The sequence below is a fragment of the Misgurnus anguillicaudatus genome, chromosome 24, assembly GCF_027580225.2.
Source record: "Misgurnus anguillicaudatus chromosome 24, ASM2758022v2, whole genome shotgun sequence".
NCBI classification, from domain to species: Eukaryota; Metazoa; Chordata; class Actinopteri; order Cypriniformes; family Cobitidae; genus Misgurnus; species Misgurnus anguillicaudatus.
Genome location: NC_073360.2, coordinates 32,469,047 through 32,492,675, shown reverse-complemented (window position 1 = coordinate 32,492,675; position 23,629 = coordinate 32,469,047). Strand labels below are relative to the sequence as shown.

General features: G+C 42.2%; 1 protein-coding gene across 1 annotated transcript in view; it reads right to left on the bottom strand.

The window, feature by feature from the left end:
• LOC129438928 (sialoadhesin) overlaps positions 1–23,394 on the bottom strand; it is a 28,791-nt gene extending 5,397 nt beyond the window's left edge. The window contains exons 1-4 of the mRNA XM_073863371.1: positions 23,383–23,394; positions 21,748–22,162; positions 21,355–21,642; positions 20,871–21,167 (exon numbers count right to left, since the gene is read on the bottom strand). Coding sequence (XP_073719472.1) covers positions 20,871–21,167; positions 21,355–21,642; positions 21,748–22,162; positions 23,383–23,394 — 1,012 coding nt within the window. The remainder of the gene's footprint in view (positions 1–20,870; positions 21,168–21,354; positions 21,643–21,747; positions 22,163–23,382) is intronic.
• Positions 23,395–23,629: the final 235 nt, after the last annotated feature.

The window sequence follows — 23,629 nt, the reverse complement described above, 5'->3', positions numbered from 1 at the left end:
TTTTGCACTTTGTGATTTTGTAGCTCTTGTTGTTATGCCTCCATGATGTGTTACAGTACACTCAATATCTGAGCGTTCAGCCTTCACAACACCGGTGCGTGTCAGAGTGGTTTTCCATTGACCATTTTCCATATCGACATCATCTATTTTATCAGATCCTTCAATACCCTTCAGAATGATGTTTGGTTTGCTGTATGGACAGGTGTGTAAGGTGTAACACACTACTGTAATGCTGTCACCGGTCTTTAAACCTCCAGAAATATTAATGATGGGCTGCTGTGGATTTGCTACAGTAGGGAAAAATTGTACTGTTAGGTAAGCGATGATACAGCTGTAATGACACTTTTAAAACCAAAAAATATTACATTAAAAGAACATGTGAAGTATTTACTGTCAACAATAATCGTGGAGGTGACGTCATAAAACTTATAGGTGCTCTTTCCAACATTTTCTGGGTCAATCCATGCATATAATTTTTCTCCATTTTGGGATGGATTCACGCTTTTGATCAGCAGACTACAATCCCGATCTGAGTTTGTAGGGTTATATATATCAGTTTTTCCTCTGAACTTGTCAATGACACTGTCTGGATACCTGGGATCATAAACTAAAGGGTAGCCACTCGGCACCAACTGATACCACACAACTCTACGTGGGTTAGTTGGTGGGTATAAAGTGTAAGAGTAAGAGCACGGTATAACCAGACAGGAACCTCTGAGGCCATGAATTTCTGATGGCATTTTCACCTCCCATGCCAAAGTCTCATACAGCAGAACACCTGTGAGAAAAACATTTGATAATATTAATGTATATATGTCTGTCTGTCAAACCTGACAATTAAACATTAAGTTGCTGAAGCTCAATCATAAGAAGGTAAAACAAATGACGTTTTTTTAACTACGTTAGAGAGAAGCACAGTCAAATAATCCAACCAATCAGTGCAAAGAGGTCTCTATATAGCTGTCCCTCACCTTGCAGCATCTCTCCTCCACCAATATCTATCCCAGTTAAAAGGGGGAAGTAGCCTACTCTGGGTTCGTGCTAAAATTCTGAGAGATGCTGTTGTTGTGTGCTTTTTGAAATGCGCGTCTCCGTGTGTGTGCTTATGTGTGTGTGTCCATTTGAGTATGTGTGTGCATCCGTGCCATTTTCTGTGCGCACAGAAAATACCACATTTTACCATCTTCTTGCTCTCAAATTGTTTAAAATGGCTTGAATGTTAACATTTGCAAAATTTAGAAACACATCCAAATAATAAACTTTCTATAGAAATAATTATATATCTCTGAATGATGCGTATGTGAGCAATTATTAAACAGATTGTGATGATGAACATGGGAGTTTATCATGCAAGGAAACACCAGTAAATAGTATTGGGTGATTTTTCGCTCTATTGTTTATTCTGTGTAATAACTTGACTGTGATTGAGAGTAAGGAATAACTTTAATGTCTTGTACTCTCCTTTAATTACTGGGTTTTACCATTAAGGTGCACAGAGTTTGACCTGAATGCTACTGTGAAGTGATTACACTAAAATGTGTAATAGTATGATACATTTGCGTTGGTGGGAAGATTTTCTATGCAAAGTTTTGTGAGGGCGGAAGTGAAGAAAGTGCGAGACGTTGTGTGTAGGTCTAAGGTGAGACCACATGTATAGGCTTATTCCTCAGAACAAGATTTTTATACATTGTTTGCTGCTCACCGGATGTCGTGTTTTTTATATGTTGTGTAAAGGCCGCTTTGAGTTTTTTTGATAGTTGTAGTGAGCACTTAACAAACACAGCTGGTGAAAATAAAACACCTGGAATTTAAAAGACTGCTGAAGTTATCTTCTTCCTTTTTTTCCTTTCCTCGGCCTCTCCAGCAATTCATACAATACGACACAGCTAATTATAATTTATGCATGAAACTATTTTGTGTCTCTTCTGACTGGGTAGGCCAGGCATCAATCTGGGTGAGCCAGTGCCACCCTGGCCTTTATGTTGCCTTGCCACTACTTTATACAGGTCAAATAATGTATTTGTCGTGATTTTGGTAGGCTGTATATATTGTTTTTTAGTAAAAAAATGCCATTTTGGGTTTATAAACATCATCATGCAGACAAACTTGCTGCTTTTCCGATTTCATTGTTTTATCAATGAAATAGATAATTTGCAGCATTAAGCCTCGTGTTATAATCCAGATGTTTTATTTTACAGAGCAATGTTTGGTCAAGTCTTATTTAAACCCCTTGTCTACAGCATTGCTACAAAGTGTAGAAAAGAAATGTAACAACCAAAGTAGAAAAAAATAGAGATTAAATTAAAGGATTAACAATACAAGGCGCATAGAGTATATGATGGTTACAGCCCTAGTTTAAATGAAAGTAAAAATCTATGTCTGCCTGTCTGAGACTATAGGGATTAAAATCTACCTTTGAAGATTGTAGAATCAATTACACAGACATATTTATGGCCTAAAATATAGCCTGAAACTTTTTCATATTTTTATACCTTTTTCAGCCAATTTAACACAAGGTTATATGTGTTAAACTTTGAGAACTTTAATACATTACAAAAACACTTTGACGATTAAATTTTTAATAAATAATTAACATTAAACTAAAAAAGTTGGTAACCTTTGCGCTCTTCGTGTCTGAGCGTTTTGGTGCACAAAGTCTTTCACTTGATCCTTGCATAGTTCATCAAAATGGATCGTAACCACCTTGCACGCTTGTGGGAAATGAAAAATGAAACGCCTTAAAAGTCATAATAAAAATATTTTGTTTAATTGGACAGCAGCACACATGAGAAAGTGCACTGCAAAGATTAAAAATTTGAGTTCAGTTTAAATTCATCAGGGCCCTCAATGAGGCGAGGTCCCCATGCACTGCAGGGGCTGTGATGGTGTCCACTACGCCAGTGACTATGACAGAATCTCTTTCCACATAAAATGCATGAAAAGAAGTAAAATGACACAGTACCTTGAAAAAGTAGATATAGCAGTCCTTTCATCCCTGGATCACAATGCTGCTTCTTATATAGAAAAATACCACTTATAAACTTAATAAAAGCTCAAATTTTAAAGAATATCCCAAACAAGTGAACTGAATGAGAACCAAATCAAACAAAAGAAAAGAAAGTTCTTCTGCTCAGCAGAAGAAAGAATGATGTGTTTTTTCATGAGTTTCAATACGTGTATTGCTCTGATGTTCACACCCACCTTGTAAAGGATTTCCTTTTTATTGTGGTTTACCGGGGCGATTAGGGTTTTTGTTTTAGTGAGGTTCAGCTGTTTAAGGAGGTTCAGCTGTGCTGTTTACAATCAAGTCTTTTATAATAATACCACAAAGTGCGTTAAATATGAGGCATTGTGTGATTGTGTGTGCGTTTGGCCGTTGCGTCACACTGTATGACGGAAGCACAAAGGAAACACTGCGTATAGATGGTTTCATCAGTACGAACATAAACAAGCGGCTGTCGTGGTCCATACGTAACTTCCAGTAAACTCAGCTAAGAATAAATAACAACAAAGTTCTTTAAACATTGTTTATTTATAGCAAACAAACAACACATAGATTACATAGGAAACCAAAACATTTGTTATTTTCGATGAGGCATTTGTTTAAGAGTTCAGTTTAGCAACTAGTCAGACCATAAAAAAAATGAAGCCGCAAGTAAAGTTCGGATCCAGACCTGTATCGCGTCTGATGAAACCGTCTATATGGAGAGAACTTTTAGTTACAGGTACTTCACTGAGGGAGAGAGAACAGAATGCACATTGTGTTTATTTTGTTAATTTTGCGAAAACAACATTCTGTTTTTATTGGGAGTGGACAAAAGAATAGATACGTTAACATTTTAAATGATGTATAATTCAAATCTGTATGTCCAAAATCAGTAATCTAACTCTCTTTGCAGAATGATTGAAATATAAAGAGTTTGCGTTGCCCGTGCGGTGGTCGACCTCAGAGTGTTAACATGAAATGTTGAAATTTAAACTTTGTTGCCAACTCTCTATCCCGCTGCAGAGCTTGCTAAACCACGCCCCCTTGCCACATTCCCCCACCGCCCGACTCAGGCCAGGGAGCCATCCGGTCTTCAGACCCCCATTTCTGGGGAAAAGTCTGCCTGTGTCTGTAAATCTAGATACCACCGAGTGATCCGCACATTGGTTTCTTTCATGCAATGGAGCCACCACAGAGGGATGTGGTCCGAGCAGTTAGTGAATTCCCATCCCAAAAGATATTGTAATAGTGCAGGTGAGCCCACCTGATGGCCAAGCATTCTTTCTCAATGGTGCTGTACTTCTCTTCGAAAGCTCATAACTAATGTACAGCACCGGCTTATTCTCCTCACTCTCTATCTCCTGAGACAGGACTGCACCCAGCATCCTGTCCAACATGTCAATCTGCAACAAGAAAAGGGAAGAAAAATGGCCACACCGAGTAGCCTTCACTTGGGTAAAAGCCTGCTGACACAGCTCCGTCCACTGGACTGGGTCTCTTTAGCTTCCCTTTTAGTGAGATCAGTCAAGGAGCTGGTGAGGTCTGAATAATTAGGCAGAAATCTTCTATAATATCCTGCCAGCCCCAAAATCCTTTTTGGTCTTAGGTCTCGGACTGCCGTCTTGTCAATTTGCGGATGTACCTGGCCATGACCCAAGTGGTAACTCAGATACCTGACCTCCACATGCCAAACCGCACACTTCTTTGGGTTGGCCGTGAGTCCGGCCCTTCTCAGTGCTTGCAGGACAACCCTCAGATGCTCCATGCGCCACTCCCAGTCATTGCAATAAATAATGATGTCATCTAAGCAGGCAGTGGCATGAGGCCGAAGAAAATGGTCCGTGAGATGCTGAAAAGTGTCTGGTGCCCCAAACAGCCCAAATGGAAGCATGACAAATTGGTGTAATCCAAATGGCTTTATGAAGGCTGTTTTTCTTTAGACACTAGTGATAAGGGGATCTGCCAGTACCCTTTAGCTATATCCAGTGTCAAATAAAAGCAAGCTGTGCCTAGCCAGTAAGGCACAGTGGCGGATGCAGAACGTGACATATGGGTGGGCATGGATTAAGTCCGGGTGGGCCGGAATCTATGGGTGTCACTTTTTAATAAGAAACTATAACAAGTCTATAAAATTCGTCAAGACTTCAGAACACGTATTTAAACAGCATACACACAGACCCGAACTGCACGTCACATTTTTAACATTATTGATATTTTAAAATGCACCGTGACATTAAATTAAGCCTTTTTGGTAAAAAGCCTACAAAAAAGAAATGCTTAAAATGAAGCTTCTAACATCATATTCTCTTCATGCAAATCACTAAAAATATATTTTCGTTCTCACATATTTAAGTTAACTTACTAAATAAAGAAAGAAAAAGGGAATTGCTAGAATAATGTTAGACTCTGAGGTTAAACGAAATGACAAATAAATAAACATTTAATATACTTTTTGATGAGCACAAGAGCAAGCCTACTCGTGAAGAGCGGAGCCGAGGAGCGCGCATATCAGATGTGAACGAAAGGAATAATGGATTTAATGCTTTCACTTCATTTCCTGACAGTTTAACTTGTTAGTGAGGATATTAATGACTAATATAATAAGAGCGCATACATTTTTTTTTTAGCCCGACAAGAATTCGCCATAGCCCCGGGACTTCGGGGTAGCAATTTTGCGAGTCCTGCATAGGTTTGTTTTGTTGAAAGACTTTCTTTAAAGTGAATTTCGTTTTGTGTGAATTGTATCTTAATATTAATCAATGTTTAATCAAACAATTGCCTCGATTTAATAAATAAGAAGCAAACCAAGAACGTCTGTGGTGTGGATTGAAGTGAACCCACTATAATTCCGCAGCCTACACGTCTTTCTGCTTTTAATGCATTTCTTAAATTAATGTCTCAATTACACAGTAGGCTTATAGGTTGTTATGATAGGCTATTTGTTGCTTAAAAGCAATAGGCTATATTGTATAAAGTGTAGCAATACACGTGCCGTGACTTATAGTGCTAAGTTAGAGAGCTGGTATGGCTCTCAGTATAGGCTATCAAACAACATCACTGTGATCAGATGTTTTCTTTCTATTTTTTACCCCGCTGTCATATTTGTTGTGTGTTTATGTTATTGAGAGGAAAGCGTGCAGCACATATTTATAACGTGTTGTTATTCAAAATACGTTTTCCACTTGCTTGCAAAAAAGTTCTCAAAGTGATCATGGCTGAAAGCTGCTCGGGAATATTTTTCTCATTAACCATAATGTAACGCAACATTCAACTGCTTTATAATAGTTTTTAGCTATCAGGCTTACTTATAATTTTACTGTTTTTAACATAACATGCAATAGATAAAATAAACCACATAAAGTAGTATACATGTCTAACTATACAGAGTAGTATTTTTTACATTTCTGATTGGGCGGGCCAGCTGTCAATAGCTCCGCGCCTGGTAAGGCAGCATTGGATATGTGTCGAATTTCCACACAGAACCAAACGGAGCCATCTATTTTAGGAACCAAAACTATCAGTCTTGCCCAATCGCTCCTGGACTTTTCTATTACGCCCATGTTGAGCATCGCCTCTAAATCAGACTGTACCACTTTTTTCTCATGCTCAGGCAAACGATACAGCTGGCTGTGCATAATAACTCCCGGCTCGAAATGATGTCTTGAAATGATGCCTCCGGCCCAAGATCATCTTCTCCACTGACCAAAGTTGCCAGCAACACTGATTCTGCCTCGCTCCATTTTTTAAAGAGATTGAGATGGTATCTCTGATGTGTCCCTCTGTTATCAGTTCGGACGACCTCATAATCGAGATAATCGAATACAAGCCCTTTTTTTCCTGGTGCAAATTTGCATAGGCTAGTCCCCCTGTTGTACTGCTTCTCCTGGGCCTGTAACATATTTTCCATAGATAGCCACCCAACCTTTTCTCATGTCCAGGATGTATTGAATTTACTTTTTGCCTTCAAAAGGCCCATCTCTCTCACGACATCTAACATCCCTCTGGGTTGATGACCGTACTAAAGTTAGAAGGGGGAAAACCCTGTGGGACCTCCCGCACAGTGAACAAGAGAGGTTCCAGATAATTATCCAGCCAATAAATGGGGCGGCAGTGGCTCAGTGGTTCATTTAGGGTATGATGTGTGAACTTATACGTTTCTTTATTTGTGATTCATAAAATACGTTTTGTACAGCTGCACTGAACGATTCATGAAGATGAAACATTTCTGTTGTATTTAAAGCAGGGGTGGGCAATTCTGGTCCTGGAGGACCACAGTCCTGCAGAGTTTAGCTCCAACCCTGATTTAAAGGGAGAGAAAAAAGCATCTCTTCATCTGTGACTTGAAATTTACTGATACACCTGTGTGGATAATCTCTACAACTACAAATTCCACTGTCATGGGTGTGCAGGTATTCTGCACCAAAAATGCTTTCATACACTCTTACATTTCCAACACCCACCTTGAACAAATGGATTGGATGAAAACGTCTCGGTTACGGATGTAACCCTCGTTCCCTGAAGGAGGGAACGGAGACGTCACGTCGTGACCGACGAATTGGGAACTCGCTTAGAGAGACCAATCTGCTTCGAATACTACAAAAAACGCCAATGAACTTGGCATTGAGATATTTGCATAATGCTGGCGCCGCCCCGCCAGGTGCGTATATAAGGCGCACGTGCAAATGAGGAAATCAGCTTCTGTTCGCTGAGAAAGCCGGAAGGTGACCGGCCTAAACAGCAGGTGGCAGCACCTGTGGCGACGGGACGTGACGTCTCCGTTCCCTCCTTCAGGGAACGAGGGTTACATCCGTAACCGAGACGTTCCCTTTCAGTCGGTCACTACGACGTCACGTCGTGACCGACGAATTGGGAATCCCTACCAAAACGCCACTAGGGGCTGACCTCTTCCAGTGTCTGCATAAAGCCCTCCGGTTTCCACTTAAGGATAAGGAGAATTAGGTTTTAAGGCAGAAGGCCGGGCACTAGATGTTCCTTTAACCCCACAGTAGTGCCAGCAACTGGGAAGCGCCCTACCAGAGCGGAATAGGAACGCTGCGGAAGCCACCGCCCCGTTAAGGGCTATTGGTGGGCGAAAGTCAACCGTAGTTGAGGTAAAATGACAGCCGTGGCTGTGTAAGCAAAGCAGTGCTCTGCTAAGGGAAACGTGGGCTAGTAGGATTAACCCCACGGAATAATACTCACAAAGGAACCCGTTGGGACGCAATGTGGAGCCCTGGCCAAACACGTAGGTTCGTGAGAATACAACTAGTGAAAGGCTGACAGCCAATGCTCCGCAACAAAGGCTGTCAAGGCAGTGGAGGGAGCAAATCAAACCATTACGCATTTTTGCTCTGTTAGCCTTCCATACTGAAACTCAATTTGGAGCCTCAGTCGGAGGCTGCAAGCCGACTTGTGAGTCTGCTCTCCGTGTCCTCCCTGGTGAGGACAGAACACGAGAGGATACAGGCTCGATACGAACATTGTAAAATCTAATGAACGTATTAGGTGTCGCCCAACCCGCAGCTCTACAGATGTCTGTCAGCGAGGAACCACGAGCTAATGCCCAAGAAGAGGCAACACTCCGAGTGGAGTGCGCTCTCAAATTAAAGGGGCAAGGAATGCCCTGCAAGTTGTAAGCTAGGGCGATAGTATCAACTATCCAATGAGACATCCTCTGCTTAGTGACAGCTTTCCCTTTCTGCTGGCCACCATAACAAACAAAGAGCTGGTCTGAGGTCCTGAAACTTTGCGTGCGGTCCACGTAGAATCGCAGTGCGCGTACGGGGCACAACAAAGCCTCGGTTGGGTTTGCCTGCTCCAAAGGCAATGCTTGCAAGCTCACCACTTGATCTCTGAAGGGAGTAGTGGGAACTTTGGGCACGTAGCCTGGTCTGGGTCTCAAGGTCACGCTCGAGACAGAAGGACCAAACTGAAGGCACGAATCGTCAACAGAGAATGCATGTAAATCCCCTATTCTCTTCACCGAAGCCAATGCTAGTAGGGTCAAAGCCTTCATGGATAGAAGCTTCAGACTCGCAGACTGCAAAGGCTCGAACGGAGGACTCTGTAGCGCTTTCAGCACCATGGACAGGTCCCAGGGAGGAATAGAAGGAGGGCGCGAGGGGTTTAGCCTGCGAGCGCCTCTCAGGAATCTAACAACCAAATCATGCTGGCCCACTGATCTGCCGTTAATAAGTGAGTGATGCGCAGATATAGCGGCGATATCAACTTTAATAGTGGATGGTGACAGCCTACCATCTAACCTATGTTGAAGATATAAAAGCACAATGTTAATAGGGCATTCTCTGGGGTCCTCGCGTTGCGAAGAGCACCAGGTGACGAAAAGGTTCCATTTTAACGCGTAAGCCCGTCTCGTAGACGGAGCTCGTGCCGCGTCAATAGTGTTAAATACCGCTTGGGGTAAATCACTTAAACCTTGTGCGCGCTCAACGACCAAACGTGGAGATTCCACAGGTCGGGGCGCGGGTGCCATAATGTGCCCCCTCCCTGAGAAAGAAGGTCCTTCCTCAGGGGAATCCGCCAGGGAGGGGCTGTCGCGAGGAGCATTAATTCCGGAAACCAATTCCTGGTCGTCCAATATGGGGCGATCATTAAAAGGCTCTCCTCGTCCTGCCTGACTTTGCACAGAATCTGTGCTATTAAACTCACTGGGGGGAACGCATATTTGCGCAGGCCCCGCGGCCAGCTGTGTGCCAACACATCCACTCCGAGGCTGCCCTCGGTTAGTGAATAAAACAGGCGACAATGGGTATTGTTCGGTGACGCAAATAGGTCTATCTGCGCTCGACCGAATTTCCTCCAAATCAGCTGGACCGTCTGGGGGTGGAGTCGCCATTCGCCGGGGCGCGCTGCTCGGGAAAGCGCGTCTGCCGCTGTATTGAGCGAGCCCGGTATGTAAATGGCACGAAGGGACCTCAGATGCTTCTGACTCCAAAGGAGGAGATGACGAGCGAGATGCGACAGGTGACGAGAGCGCAAACCGCCTTGACGGTTGATATACGCTACAGTCGCAGTGTTGTCTGAGCGTACTAGTACATCCTTCCCTCGCAGCTCCGTCGCGAAGCGTACGAGTCCCAGATATACTGCCCACAACTCGCGGCAATTGATATGCCAATGCAACTGGGGTGCTGTCCACACCCCCGAAGCCGTGAGCTCGCCGTACGTGGCTCCCCAGCCCGTGTCGGAGGCATCTGTGTGTACAACAGCATGCCGGGAGATCTGTCTCATGGAGACCCCTGCTCTGAGAAACGCAGGATCTGACCACGGGGGGAATGTTAGGCGGCACGCAGGTGTAATGGTTACACGGTGAATGCCGGCGTGCCACGCTCTCCTCGGGACTCGATCGTGAAGCCAACGCTGAAGCGGTCTCATATGGAGCAGTCCGAGCGGTGTCACGGCCGCTGCTGCTGCCATACGCCCCAGGAGTCTCTGAAACTGTTTCAGAGGGACCGCATTCTTCCCTCGGAATGACCCGAGGCAAGTCAGAATTGATTGAACACGTTCTTCTGTCAAACGCGCCGATAAATCGATCGAGTCCAGTTCCATACCGAGAAAAGAGATCCTCTGCGTGGGGCAGAGTTTGCTCTTTTCCCAGTTGACCCGAAGACCCAAACGAGCGAGATGTTGAAGTGTTAGATCTCTGTGTTCGCACAGCGTCCGCCGAGAATGCGCTATTATAAGCCAATCGTCGAGGTAAGCCAATATGCGAACACCGCTCTCTCTGAGGGGCTGTAACGCCGCCTCTATCACTTTCGTGAACACACGGGGAGAGAGAGACAGCCCGAACGGTAAAACTTTGTATTGATATGCCCGACCCTCGAACGCAAACCGGAGAAACGGTCTGTGACGGGGAAGAATGGACACATGAAAATACGCGTCTTTCAGGTCTATCGCTGCAAACCAATCGTGGGGGCGTATTGCACTGAAAATCTGTTTCGGTGTAATCATCCTGAAAGACCTCTTCTGAAGAGATTTGTTCAGGACACGCAAATCCAAAATCGGTCGTAACCCGCCGCCTTTCTTGGGAACTATGAAATACGGGCTGTAAAAACCCGATCTCATCTCGGTAAGAGGGATCGGCTCGATCGCGTCCTTCGCCAACAGGACCTCGACCTCTGCACGCAGTACATGTGCATCGGACGCTTTCACCGTGGTGAAACGTACGCCCGCAAATTTGGGAGTGTGCCGATTGAACTGAATTTCGTAACCGAGGCGGATCGTGCGTAAAACCCAACGAGACGGGTTGGGAAGCTGAAGCCAAGCTCCCAAGTACCGTACGAGAGGAATTAGCGGCACAACCGGTGAACCCGCGGCGGGGCAGCGAGGCGGGACAGGCGTGACTGCCGGTGCGTCTGCCGTGACAGCATAAGCATCTACAGTGTGTGTGTGTGTGACACTGACCTGAGCCCGCTGAGAGAGACGGTCGTCCGGTCTCCTCAGCGGAGGACGCAGACTCCGAAGGGTATGCTGGTGGTCCGGTCTCCGCAGTGGAGAACTCGAACTCGCCAGAACACCCGCTGGCGATAGAGGAGAGGGAGGAAGAGCATCTGACTGCCCGCTCACATCTCTCTCGATCCTCTGGAGACCTGGAGAAGGAATAGGAATGCACTCTTTTTGTGGTTTTGTGGGTGCCGGCTGAGAAGCCGGCGGAACAGAAACAAAACGAAACCAAAGATTCTCCACCCGGCCCTCTACCGGTGGAAGGAGTGGTGCCATCACCGTCTCCCGTAGAGTGATCCCATCCAAATCCAGGTCGCCCGTCTCAGGGCCGCTTCGACCTCCGTTTACCACGGGAAGCGGGTGGAGCGGGCGGGGCGGGCTGCCGACGGCTGGTCCCCCTCCGTGGCCTGGAAGATGTTCTAGCGGGGGGGGCGGAGGCAGCCGCCGGAGGGCGCCCTCGGCGAGGAGCAGACGGGGCCGCCGGCGCTGGAGGGCGAGATGCAGGTCGCTTGCGCCGGGGCATGATCTGAGCGATCGCCTCCGTCTGCTTCTGGGCGGCGGAGAACTGCTGGGCGAAAGACTCCACCGACTCGCCGAAAAGACCCGCCTGGGACACGGGGGCATCCAAGAACTTGTTCTTCTCCGCCTCAGACATGTCCGCCAGACAGAGCCATAGATGGCGTTCTTGGACCACCATCGTGGACATCGCACGACCAATCGCCTGCGCTGTGACCTTCGTAGCACGAAGGGCCAGATCCGTCGCGGCCCGGAGCTCCGAAAGCACAGGCGAGTCGTGTCCTCCCTCATGCAGATCTCTCAAAGCTTTCGCCTGATGTACCTGCAGCAACGCCATAGCGTGCAGGGCTGAAGCCGCCTCTCCGCATGCCTGGTGGGCAGCCCCCGTTAAACCGGAAGACTGTCTGCAAGCACGGGAGGGTAGGGTTGGGCGGTCCTTCCAGGAGGGAGCGGTGGCCGGACACAGTTGCATCGCGACCGCACGCTCTACGGGGGGGATCCCCGTATAACCCTTAGCAGCTCCATCGGTGAGGGAGGTGAGGGGGGAGGGCTGAAAAGACCGTAATCTGGTAGAAAACGGTGACTTCCAGGTCCTAGTCAGCTCCTCGTGCACCTCGGGGAAGAATGGTACCGGCGGAGAGGGTTGTGAAACCCGGGCAGCTCCAAAGAACCAATCATCCAGGCGGGACGGTTCGGGCTGTGGGGGGTGAACCCACTCCAACCCTACGGTCTCCGCCGCTCGAGAGAGCACGGCCACCATCTCTGGATCGAAATCCGGCGTCACGACCCGTCCGGAAGGGGGGAGGACATCCGGATCCTCAGAGGGAGAGGGCCCACCCTCGGATGCTGCGGTCTCCGTGGACCCGGAGGGAGGCACGACAGATCCTGCAGACATCGCAGAACACGACTCTGCAGTCTCCATCGGCACATCAACCGGCTGTGGATGAGGAGGCTGAGAGCCGGAGGACGAATCCCCCGACCGGCTCAGCACAGTGATGCGGAGATCGTCCTTTGAGAGCCTCACGGCCGCTCCGTGGCGGCGTTCGGAACTCGCTGGACGTGGGTTGCGTTTTTCCCGGAGGAAAGACAACCGTCTCCGCAAATCCACAAGGGACATGTTCTCGCAGTGAGAACACTTACCCCCAGCGAACGCTGCCTCTGCGTGCTCGATGCCCAAACACGAAAGACAACGCTCGTGACCGTCCTTCGGACCCATATACTTCCCGCATCCAAGATCACACGGACGAAAAGCCATCCTGAAAAGGACGCTAATCGCCGGATATACGAGAGAGTGGCTGCCTTTAACAAGGCACAAAGCTCTCTCGTATCACTCTTTTAGGGAAATTCACTCAGATGCTCAGTTGATGATGCGCACAGGGAAAGGCAACGCACACACTAAACTCAAAACAAAAAGATGCAGAGCCTGTGGAATGCTGCGAAGCGTCCGCTGTGGTACTGCCAGTCCAACCAACTTCCGCAATCGATCCCAACAGAGTAAAGTAGCTTCTCAGTAGCAGATACTGCCGGCTTTCGAAGCGATAAAAAGCTGATTTCCTCATTTGCACGTGCGCCTTATATACGCACCTGGCGGGGCGGCGCCAGCATTATGCAAATATCTCAATGCCAAGTTCATTGGCGTTTTTTGTAGTATTCGAAGCAGATTGGTCTCTCTAAGCGAGTTCCCAATTCGTCGGTCACGACGTGACGTCGTAGTGACCGACTGAAAGGGAACTACTGTTATACAAAATAAACAAACAAGATATAAATGCTTTAATGGATAGAGAAAGGGAGTTTTTGTAAAGCTAGTTCTGATTTCCAGACCCGCTAAATAACCCTGGAACGTTTTGATGTTTAACAAACACCTCACCCATCAAACCAATGTGTCTGTGCAACACTATCAATTAAAAAGTAAAGGCACACAAACCAGGCATAGTAGTTCCCAATTTTACACTTTTTGATAATCTTCTCTTGTGTTTTGCTGTGCTATCAGAAACTCTTCTGTAGACAAAAACTTTTAATAATATTTTATTTCATATCCTCTAGAGGGCAGCACACTCTCAGAAAAAAGGCACAAAAGTGGTCACTGGTGCAGAACCATTATAAAAAGTAAGACACTCTAGGAATTAGTATATGCCTTTTCTGGAACAATGACAGTATAATAAAAAGATCCTTTATTAAAAAAAAATACATACAAAGAGAGAAACAAATGTCACCACCAAACAAAATATTTGGTATCGCCAGAGAAAACAATATATAAAGGCATAAGTGCAAAATATTCTCTCAAAATAAGATGAACATGTAAAAAAAAATATTTATTTATTTTATTGATTTACTTATATTTAATTATCAGGTTAAACAGCAATAGAATTGTGTTTATATTTACAATGATACATCATTTGTAATAGCTTGCCCAAAAATGAAACTTCCGTCATCATTTTCCCATCCTTTTCTAAACATGCATGAGTTTCATCATTCTGTTAAACACAACAGAAGATATTTTGATAAATGATGGTAACCACACACTGAAAAAAGGAAAAAAGGAAATCAACGGGTAATGTGCTCACCATAATTTATCAAAATATCTTAAACAGAATAAAGACAGAAAGAACAGAAGAGTGAGTAAATGATGATAGATTTTTAGTTTTTGGGTGAACTATCCCTTTAAGTGAAAGGTGGTTTGCTTATGCCGAGTTCAGGCTGCACGAATTTAGACTCGCCAACAGGTTCTGAGAAATTGCTGACAAATGCCTGAAACCACAGGAAACTCGATGCTCGTGCATGTGTGACAATCAGACAGTGTGAATTATCAAACACACGATCTGAGAGAATAGCCAATGAGTCGCTGGCATCCGTGAGATATCTGGCATGGTAGATATCTGGACCTGTATGCAATTTAAAATCATGCTGTGTGAATGTGTTTTGACTGAAAATAACTTTGGTGATGACCTACAGCCAATGAGAGAGCAACATACAGGGCAGCTTGAAGTTCAGGGAGGACTTATCAGCAAGCCTGGCTTCGGTACAGAAAAGGGCTTCTCTTTGTCTTCTTTTCGCTGCAAATGAGTGCACATGCAATTTGTATGGCAAGTTTCTTGCGGGCTACCATTTTTTATAATAATCCGAGTTTCACGTGAAAACGGTCTTGCATGCGTGACCTTGTGTTGTTTCCAGAGCCGGCGCCAGACCATAACTATCAGGGGGGCACTCGGCTTCCAACGGGGGGCACGCAATAGCAACAATTACTTGCGAAAACAAGACATTAAAACAACAGATACAGCAAGCACACACTCATACAACTAGTACAGACTGTCAGCTCATTTCCCGTATAAAGTGCAAAAGACCACAAACTATGCGCAAAACAATTGAATTTCGACCACGGCGTGAGCACAAGCTGAGCTCCGCTGCGCTTGCGCTTGGCTCGACGCAACAACAAACCGCCCTCGCGCGGCGCAAATCATTGAAATGAATGGATAGCGCAGCGCACAGGGCGTCCTAGCTTTAAAAAAGCCGCTTTACCATAATCACGTCGTAATGCTGTTAACGGTCTATAGGCACACTTCACATTTAAGCTTACGTAATTTAAAACAACGCTAACTTACCTTTAAAATAGCTGAAGACGGCGTGTAAGAACATTAAACTTCCTTAAAGTGTCCTGTAGATTTGTAAATTCCACCTCGACCTCTAATCTCTGAGTTTGAGCCAGTCTGTGTTTGCATGAAGATGAAGCAGGCGGTGCTGGTTCGTTCTAAATGTTCTAATATCCATATTTTACACGATCCATAAAATGCCGCGAAAAAACACGTTGCTAGTATCAAGTCACAAATATGCTAAAGACGTAAGACGGGTGAGACGCGGCAATACATCCAATCAGAGAAACTGGTCTATTTTAATTAAAGAAAACATATATCAACTATATTTTCCTCATTTGATTACATTACAAGTCATAAAACATTCAATGTTTAATTTATTTTAATTATTCTTGATATATTAAAGTAATAAAAAACTTTGTAGGGGGGGCACAACAACCTGTTCGGGGGGGCACTGCCCGCAAATGCCCCCCCTTGACGCCGGCCCTGGTTGTTTCCTTGTCATTTCTCATGTGTGTTTGGTTGTAAGATGTAGTTTGTGGACCATGACAAAGTTGTTGGCGATTATTCCTATGGTGAAGTCATGCAGTGTGGAACCAGGTGTGCCTCATACATCTTAAAAAGTGACGCTGCTGGCTCTTTGATTGCCCCCTGGTGGCTGACAGCAAAACAAGTCATAAACCCCACCCTCTCCATGCAAATGAATGGGACACTAAATAAAAAAAAATATTTACACTTACAATAAAATTTTCCATAAAATGGTTGTGGTCCTTTAAGGTAGTTGTTATCATGCTGATATATGTTCAATTGTTCAATTTTGTGCTAAGTTTCATTTTAGCTAGTAATTTGATGCTATAGAAATGGGGTGTGTCGTTGTGATTGGCGTGGTTAAATTGGGCGCACAAGCGTTTGGGCGGAAGTTTGATACCGCGACTCCGCCTCTGGCTTCACGCACGATTCCTTCTGCGCATGCCCTGGCTCCAAACTGACTTTTTAATGTAACATGGCAGCGCCCATGGTCGGACATTTTTTTGCTTCAATTCATTACAATTAAATTTTTTTTACAGTCTATGTGTGAAACCCACTGTCGCCGACCAATCATGCAGTGTCAACACACCAGCTACTGAACCCTATATGCGGTGTGAAAAGATCTGTGACTCGACTACTTCAGGAAGTCTAAACTCGGCATTAATGACAACCTTGCTCATTAGAGCTAAAAAGCCAGAGAGAGATCCAGATACCACACAAAAGTTACAGTAAGTATAATATGTGTAAAAGCATGTGAATGAAAACATTGATGTTATTATTTCCTTGACATATCCAAGACAAAGTTGTATTTTATATATATTGTTTAAAATATATGTTTGACTTTTGTTTTTTTCTGTTTTAAACACTGTATTGCCATGTGGAGCATTTTCATTAGACTTTTCTATTAATGTTGACATCTTCCATGTTGGCGTAATAATCTTCATAATTCTCAATCTTAAAGTATAAATTCAGAGACAGAGAGGTAAAATCAGTCAATAACATTTCAGACACTATTTGAGGTCAAAAACTGTGTTAATTCACTAAAATGGTGTAAAGTAATGGTAAAGATTGATTATACTGTATACTTACAGTGCAGGATTTTCTCTGACTAAATTGCACAGGAGACAACAAACAATAAAAAATTAAGTTATATAATAAAGAATTTAGGTGCGGTTTCTCAGACATGGTTTAGATTAATCCAGGATTAAGCCTTAGTTATATTTTTACATTTAAGTCGTTTTTAAAAACAAACCTTAGAAAAAACATTACTGGTGTGCATCTTGAGACAAAACAATGACACTGATATATGTTTAAAAATGACAGTACAAGATGTTTTTAAATTAAAGCAGCTCAAACATGCATTTTAGTCTGGGACTAGGATAAGCCCTGTCTGAGAAACTGCCCCTTGAATTAATTTTAAGGTAAATTTATTTTAACATGTAACATCTGATAAATTGATACATCAGTTTGAATATTTTAATTTGCCAAATGATAAAAAAAACATATTAAACTTTTCAATAACTTACTTTAACTTATTCATAAATATCTAACTGCCACTTAATAAAGGTGCTATACATTTTTCAGCGATGCCATAGAAGAACCATTACTGGTTCCACAAATAACCATTCAGTTAAAGACTATAAATTCTAATACCTTGACTATGAAGATGGCCGTATCTACCATTGTGGTCCCCGAGCTCCAGACCTTGGTAATTTACTGATGCTCATCTTAAAAGAATAGTCTACTCATTTTCAATATTAAAATATGTTATTACCTTAACTAAGAATTGTTGATACATCCCTCTATCATTTGTGTGCGTGCACGTAAGTGCTGGAGCGCGCTGCGACGCTTCAATAGCATTTAGCATAGCCCCATTAATTCAATGGTACCATTTAGAGATAAAGTTAGAAGTGACCAAACACATCAACGTTTTTCCTATTTAAGACGAGGAGTTATACGAGCAAGTTTGGTGGTACAAAATAAAACGCAGCGCTTTTCTAAACGGATTTAAAAGAGGAACTATATTTTATGGCGTAATAGCACTTTTGGGAGTACTTCGACTCGCCTGAAAAGTCCGCTCCCCTTCTCACTCTCATAAAGGGAGAGGGAGGGTGTTACTGCGCTGAGTCGAAGTATTCCCAAAAGTGCTATTACACCATAAAATATAGTTCCTCTTTTAAATCCGCTTAGAAAAGCGCTACATTTTATTTTTACCACCAAACTTGCTGGTATAACTACTCGTCTTAAATAGGAAAAACGTTGATGTGTTTGGTCACTTCTAACTTTATCTCTAAATGGTACCATTGAATGAATGGGGCTAAGCTAAATGCTATCGAAGCGTCGCAGCGCGCTCCAGCGTTTACGTGCACGCACACAGATGACAGAGGGATGCACCAACAATTCCCAGCCAAGGCAACAACACATTTTAATATTGAAAATGAGTAGACTATTCCCTTAATGTTTGCACTGTTTTTACAACAAAATTCAAAACCACTTTTTTATTCTAGTAGTGACCTGATTAGATTCACAAAGTGAACTGCTGCCTTGAACTTAACAAAATGATGCGTGCCCAGCACAACACTTCATTCACCAGTTACACAAACCCTCCCACTTTTGTTGTTAGCAAATCAATATTGTTTTTTTTATGTTTTTACCATTTATAACTCTCATTTTGAAGACTGTTTACCCTGTTTACCTCACTGTAGTGTTAATAGAACAGGTTTTGATTGCAACCTGTAAACGGCATGCGATGTAAAAAAAATGGCAGTCTCAGACAAAGATTTTTCTCAAAGTTATAAACATTTGTAGCCTACTGTTTTTAATTTCACATTCATATAGGCAATTCCAGTGTTAATCTTTTTAATCATACATGTGTTTATTTTCCGGTTACTTTTTAATACTTTGTTATAATTTAAAGTAGCCCAACCGATATGTTTTTTTTCTTGGTTGATATCAATATTAAGGATTTAATAAGCCAGATACCTTAACGGTAAGTTGCTAGTTACGTTTCTTACTTTAAAGAGAGCGCTGGACTCTGTCATGAAGACACCTCTTGAGTGCATCTGTGCGACAGACTTATACTTTATCTGCCCATAAAATCTGCTAACTGATAGATCGTTCATGCTTTAATCTAAAGAACCTTTGTTCAGTGCAAAGAACCGAAAGATTCTTCAGATGTTGAAGGTTCTTTATGGAACCACACCGTACAGACACAAATGGTTCTTCCATGTCATCATGATGAACCTTTAGTTTATTATGAGTTAAGACAGATACTTTAATCTACTATAATACTGGACAAAAATATTTTATAAAACAAATTACAGTTTTAGAGACTGATTGGGTTTAAATGCAATGCACAATACCTCTTTGGTGATGGTTTACAGTCTTTAGAGAAAGTCTTGTCTGCCGCAACCGCATCTTTTGACCTGTGAACAGATTAACACATAGGTGAAGTGTAATATTGTTTTTAAAAACAGTCAAGTCAGTGTTGGGACAAAACAAACTGATAAGTTATCCAATGCTGGGTTGTTGTTACCCAACCATGAGTTATATTTAACCCAGCAGTTGGGTTAAAACAATCCAGCATTGGTTTGACACAACCCAACATTTTTTAGAGTCTGATAAGGTTGCTAATATACATGCTGGCATGTTTTCATATACTAACTTAGCTATAATTCACATATACTGTATAAACATAGCTAACCAGAGCCGAAGTGATGTTGTCTCGCTCTCTCACATAAGACATGTTCAGTCATTAGCACAATATAATCTGATTATATTTTCATACTTATGTTTTCATAATTGATTTTAAAAGTCACTATAGAGCAAATAAAATGCATTCATTAAAACTTATTACATTTTGAATTTTGTATACTAAATGTTTAAATTAACATGAACTAAGATTAATCCTGAGCATATCACTCTGTCTCCTCTAAACAAGTATTGTTTACTAAAAGTTCATGTTAGGTGATGCATCTAATACAACTTTATTGTAAAGTGTTAAGAATATGTTTTGCTATCTGCAAACTGCATGCTGCTATCACAGTTGCCTAAAGCGTAAAGAGTTGCTTGCTTGCACAAAAGGTGTGAGATTGTCAGAATGGACTCGTATACTACTCTGTAATTTTAAAACTTCAAATACACCAGAAGCAACACATTTGAGAAATTAACACCCACACACACATATTTACTAACATGAAGACCCAGATGCATACAAACAAGTTGGTTAACATCTAGATATGGTTAAACATTACATTAAAAAAAAAATGCATACTGCACCTTTGTTCCAGTTGTGATTCTTGTGGATTAGCAGGTGAAGACCTATAAATTATATTGACAGTGTTATATAACAGTATAAAAAGCTATACATGCTCAACAAAACTACATCATAGCAATATATGAATACTTAATTCAGACTTCAGAGTATAACCGTGATGTAACACACATGTACCTGTTACACTTCTTGTATATGATGACTCCAGCAAATATGCAAATGAGAAGAAAGCCAATTGAGGGGGCAAGAATGTAAAGCCCAATTGTCATCATGTCAAAAGTCATCACATCGGTTTCATTCTGGGAAACAGCTAAAGGAAGTGAAATAATAAAGCATATAGGTCATTTTGATGTATATATCATGTAAATAACTACAGAACAAATGTGAAGCACATACATTTATTTTGGACTTGGGTCACTGGTTTTAAAGACTCTGTAAAAAAATCTGCAGACAAAAATCTATAAATGAAAAGACACAGAGGAATCGCACAGATCATGTATGATGTCTTGAAATCACTCACGTTGTACATGTAAGTCGACAGATGCTGTGATTTTCTGTCCAGAAATATTTGTAGTGCAGATTAATTTCTTCCCATCATCTTTCTTTGCCCCCAAAAATGTTATGGTGGAAAAAGTGGACCATTTAAACCCTGTAAGTTGTTTTGTATCATAACTGACCGACATGTTCTCATAGTTCCAGGAGAGGATCGGAGGATTCGTCTGACAGGAATGGTGGACGGTACAAGTGAAGTTCATATCAACACCCTCTTTGATATCTGCTGCCAGTTTAGGCTCAATAGTTATACTAGAGTGGACACCTGAAATTAAAATGTAAGCCGTTACAAACATCAAACGTGATTTAAAGCTATTTGAATGAAGTTAACTTTTACAAATAGTTAAATGTTTGATGTCTTTAAATTCATTGTGAAAACTGATTGTAACACACATATAAAACAGAGGCAAGTATAGATGTCTGCCTTTGAATGCATATAATTTTTTACTTACATTTTGCATTTTGTGATTTTGTAGCTCTTGTTGTTCTGCCTCCATGATGTGTTACAGTACACTCAATATCTGAGCGTTCAGCCTTCACAACACCGGTGCGTGTCCGAGTGGTTTTCCATTGACCATTTTCCATACGGACATCATCTACATTATCAGATCCTTCAATACCCTTCAGAATGATGTTTGGTTTGCTGTATGGACAGGTGTGTAAGGTGTAACACGTTACTGTAATGCTGTCACCGGTCTTTCCTCCTCCGTAAATATTGATGATGGGCTGCTGTGGATCTGCTACAGTAGAGAAAAATTTTACAGTTAGGCAACCGATGATACAGCTGTAATGTCACTTAAAACCAAAAATATTACATTAAAAGAACATGTGAAGTATTTACGCACTGTCAACAATAATCGTAGAGGTGACATCATAAAACTTATAGGTGCGCCATCCAACAACTTTTGGGTCAATCCATGCATATATTTTTTCTCCATTGTGGGACGGATTTACGCTTTTGATCAGCAGACTACAATCCCGATCTGAGTTTGTAGGGTTATATATATCAGTTACTCCTTTAAATTTGTCAATGACACTGTCTGGATACCAGGGATCATAAACTAAAGGGTAGCCACTCGACACATACTGATACCACACAACTCTACGTGGGTTAGTAGGTGGGTATAAAGTGTAAGAGTAAGAGCACGGTATAACCAGACAGGAACCTTTGATGCCATGAATTTCTGATGGCATTCTCACTTCCCATGCCAAAGTTTCATACAGCAGAACACCTGTGAGAAAAACATGTAATATAAAGAGCTTAAATTTTAGTAATCAGTTTCTGAATCTCAATTACTATCGGGATTTGGCAACAAGATTTCAGAAGGGACAGTAGGCACTATAAAACAGATGTCATATTCAGAAAACATAAAGCAATGTAAAATTTAATGTAACTTTTGCTTTTTGTAAGAATACTGCAACATATCACATGTAAAAAAAAAACATAAGTCACATTAGTTTTATATACATATTCGGTGAAGGAACCTGTTGCTCTTTAAAATGCAGGAAGTGACAAGGTACCTTGAAACAGAAGATATATCAGTTCTTTCATCTCTGGATCACAATGCTTCCTCTTATATAGAAAAATCCTTATAACCTGCAAACAAGCTCAAATGTTAAAAATGTTCATTTCCCAAACAATTTTGTTTTCAGAACTATGTAACACAATATTTCTCATTATGGTTTTATTGGGTAAAGTCCTTTACCATTAGAAAACAAAAAGTGAAAGGGGACAATAATACGTTTTTTAATACAATTAAATGTAATATTACCTTCTCAGCTCCCTGCTCAAACAAGTGGACTAGATGATAACTGACAAAATAGAACAAAGTAGGAAAGAGATGTAATAAATGTCTCTCTTGTTCAACCGAAGAAAGAATGATTTGTTATTTCATATAAGGTTCAATATGTGTTGTGCTGTGATGTCTACGCCCACCAAGATCTAAAGCATTTCCTTTGTCATCATGGTTTTGTGGTTTAACAAATATCTTACCCGTTGCTCGAATTGAATTGAATCTAATGGGGGTCACCACCAATGCAGCAAACACAAAATGGCAACATAATCTCCCAACTGGACGGTAATTCCCGCACTTTTTGCAAAGTATGTTGCACTCATTTTAGTATCGGGCAAACATGGGGAAAACGTCGTAACACAGCATAATAAATCACAATGGCACAATAGCACTGTGGAGGCACAGAGCATAGACATTAAAGAAATAACTAGAACGTGTGCTAGCTGCTTGATTGTAGGTCAACGGCACCGCCATATTCGTGGTGGCAACTTCTCTATTTAATTACCAAGTATAATATTATCTTAATAACATATGTTTTGTCAAATAAGCTCTATGTATTGAACAATATGGTTGACAACAAATGAGTTCAGCGATATCAGCACCGGCCACATATGACCACCATTAGCTACTGAAAATGTTATGAATGAAAATGTATTTTTAATAAAAATGTGGTAATACAGCACATACGATAAAGACCATGGTTATACTTGGACAAAACCATGGTAAACTTTAATGAGGAAATTTTTCCTCATATTCATTTACTGGTGCATCGACTATTTTTGACTCCGTCTCACGGGAGGGGTGTCCTCTCTGAACCACAATACGCAGAGATGTAATTTTTGTATTATGAGCTATATTTCCATTTGAACTATATTGAGCTATTCTGTTATTTCTTTTATATAATTTCTTTATTGTGCCCCGAAAATTGTCCAGT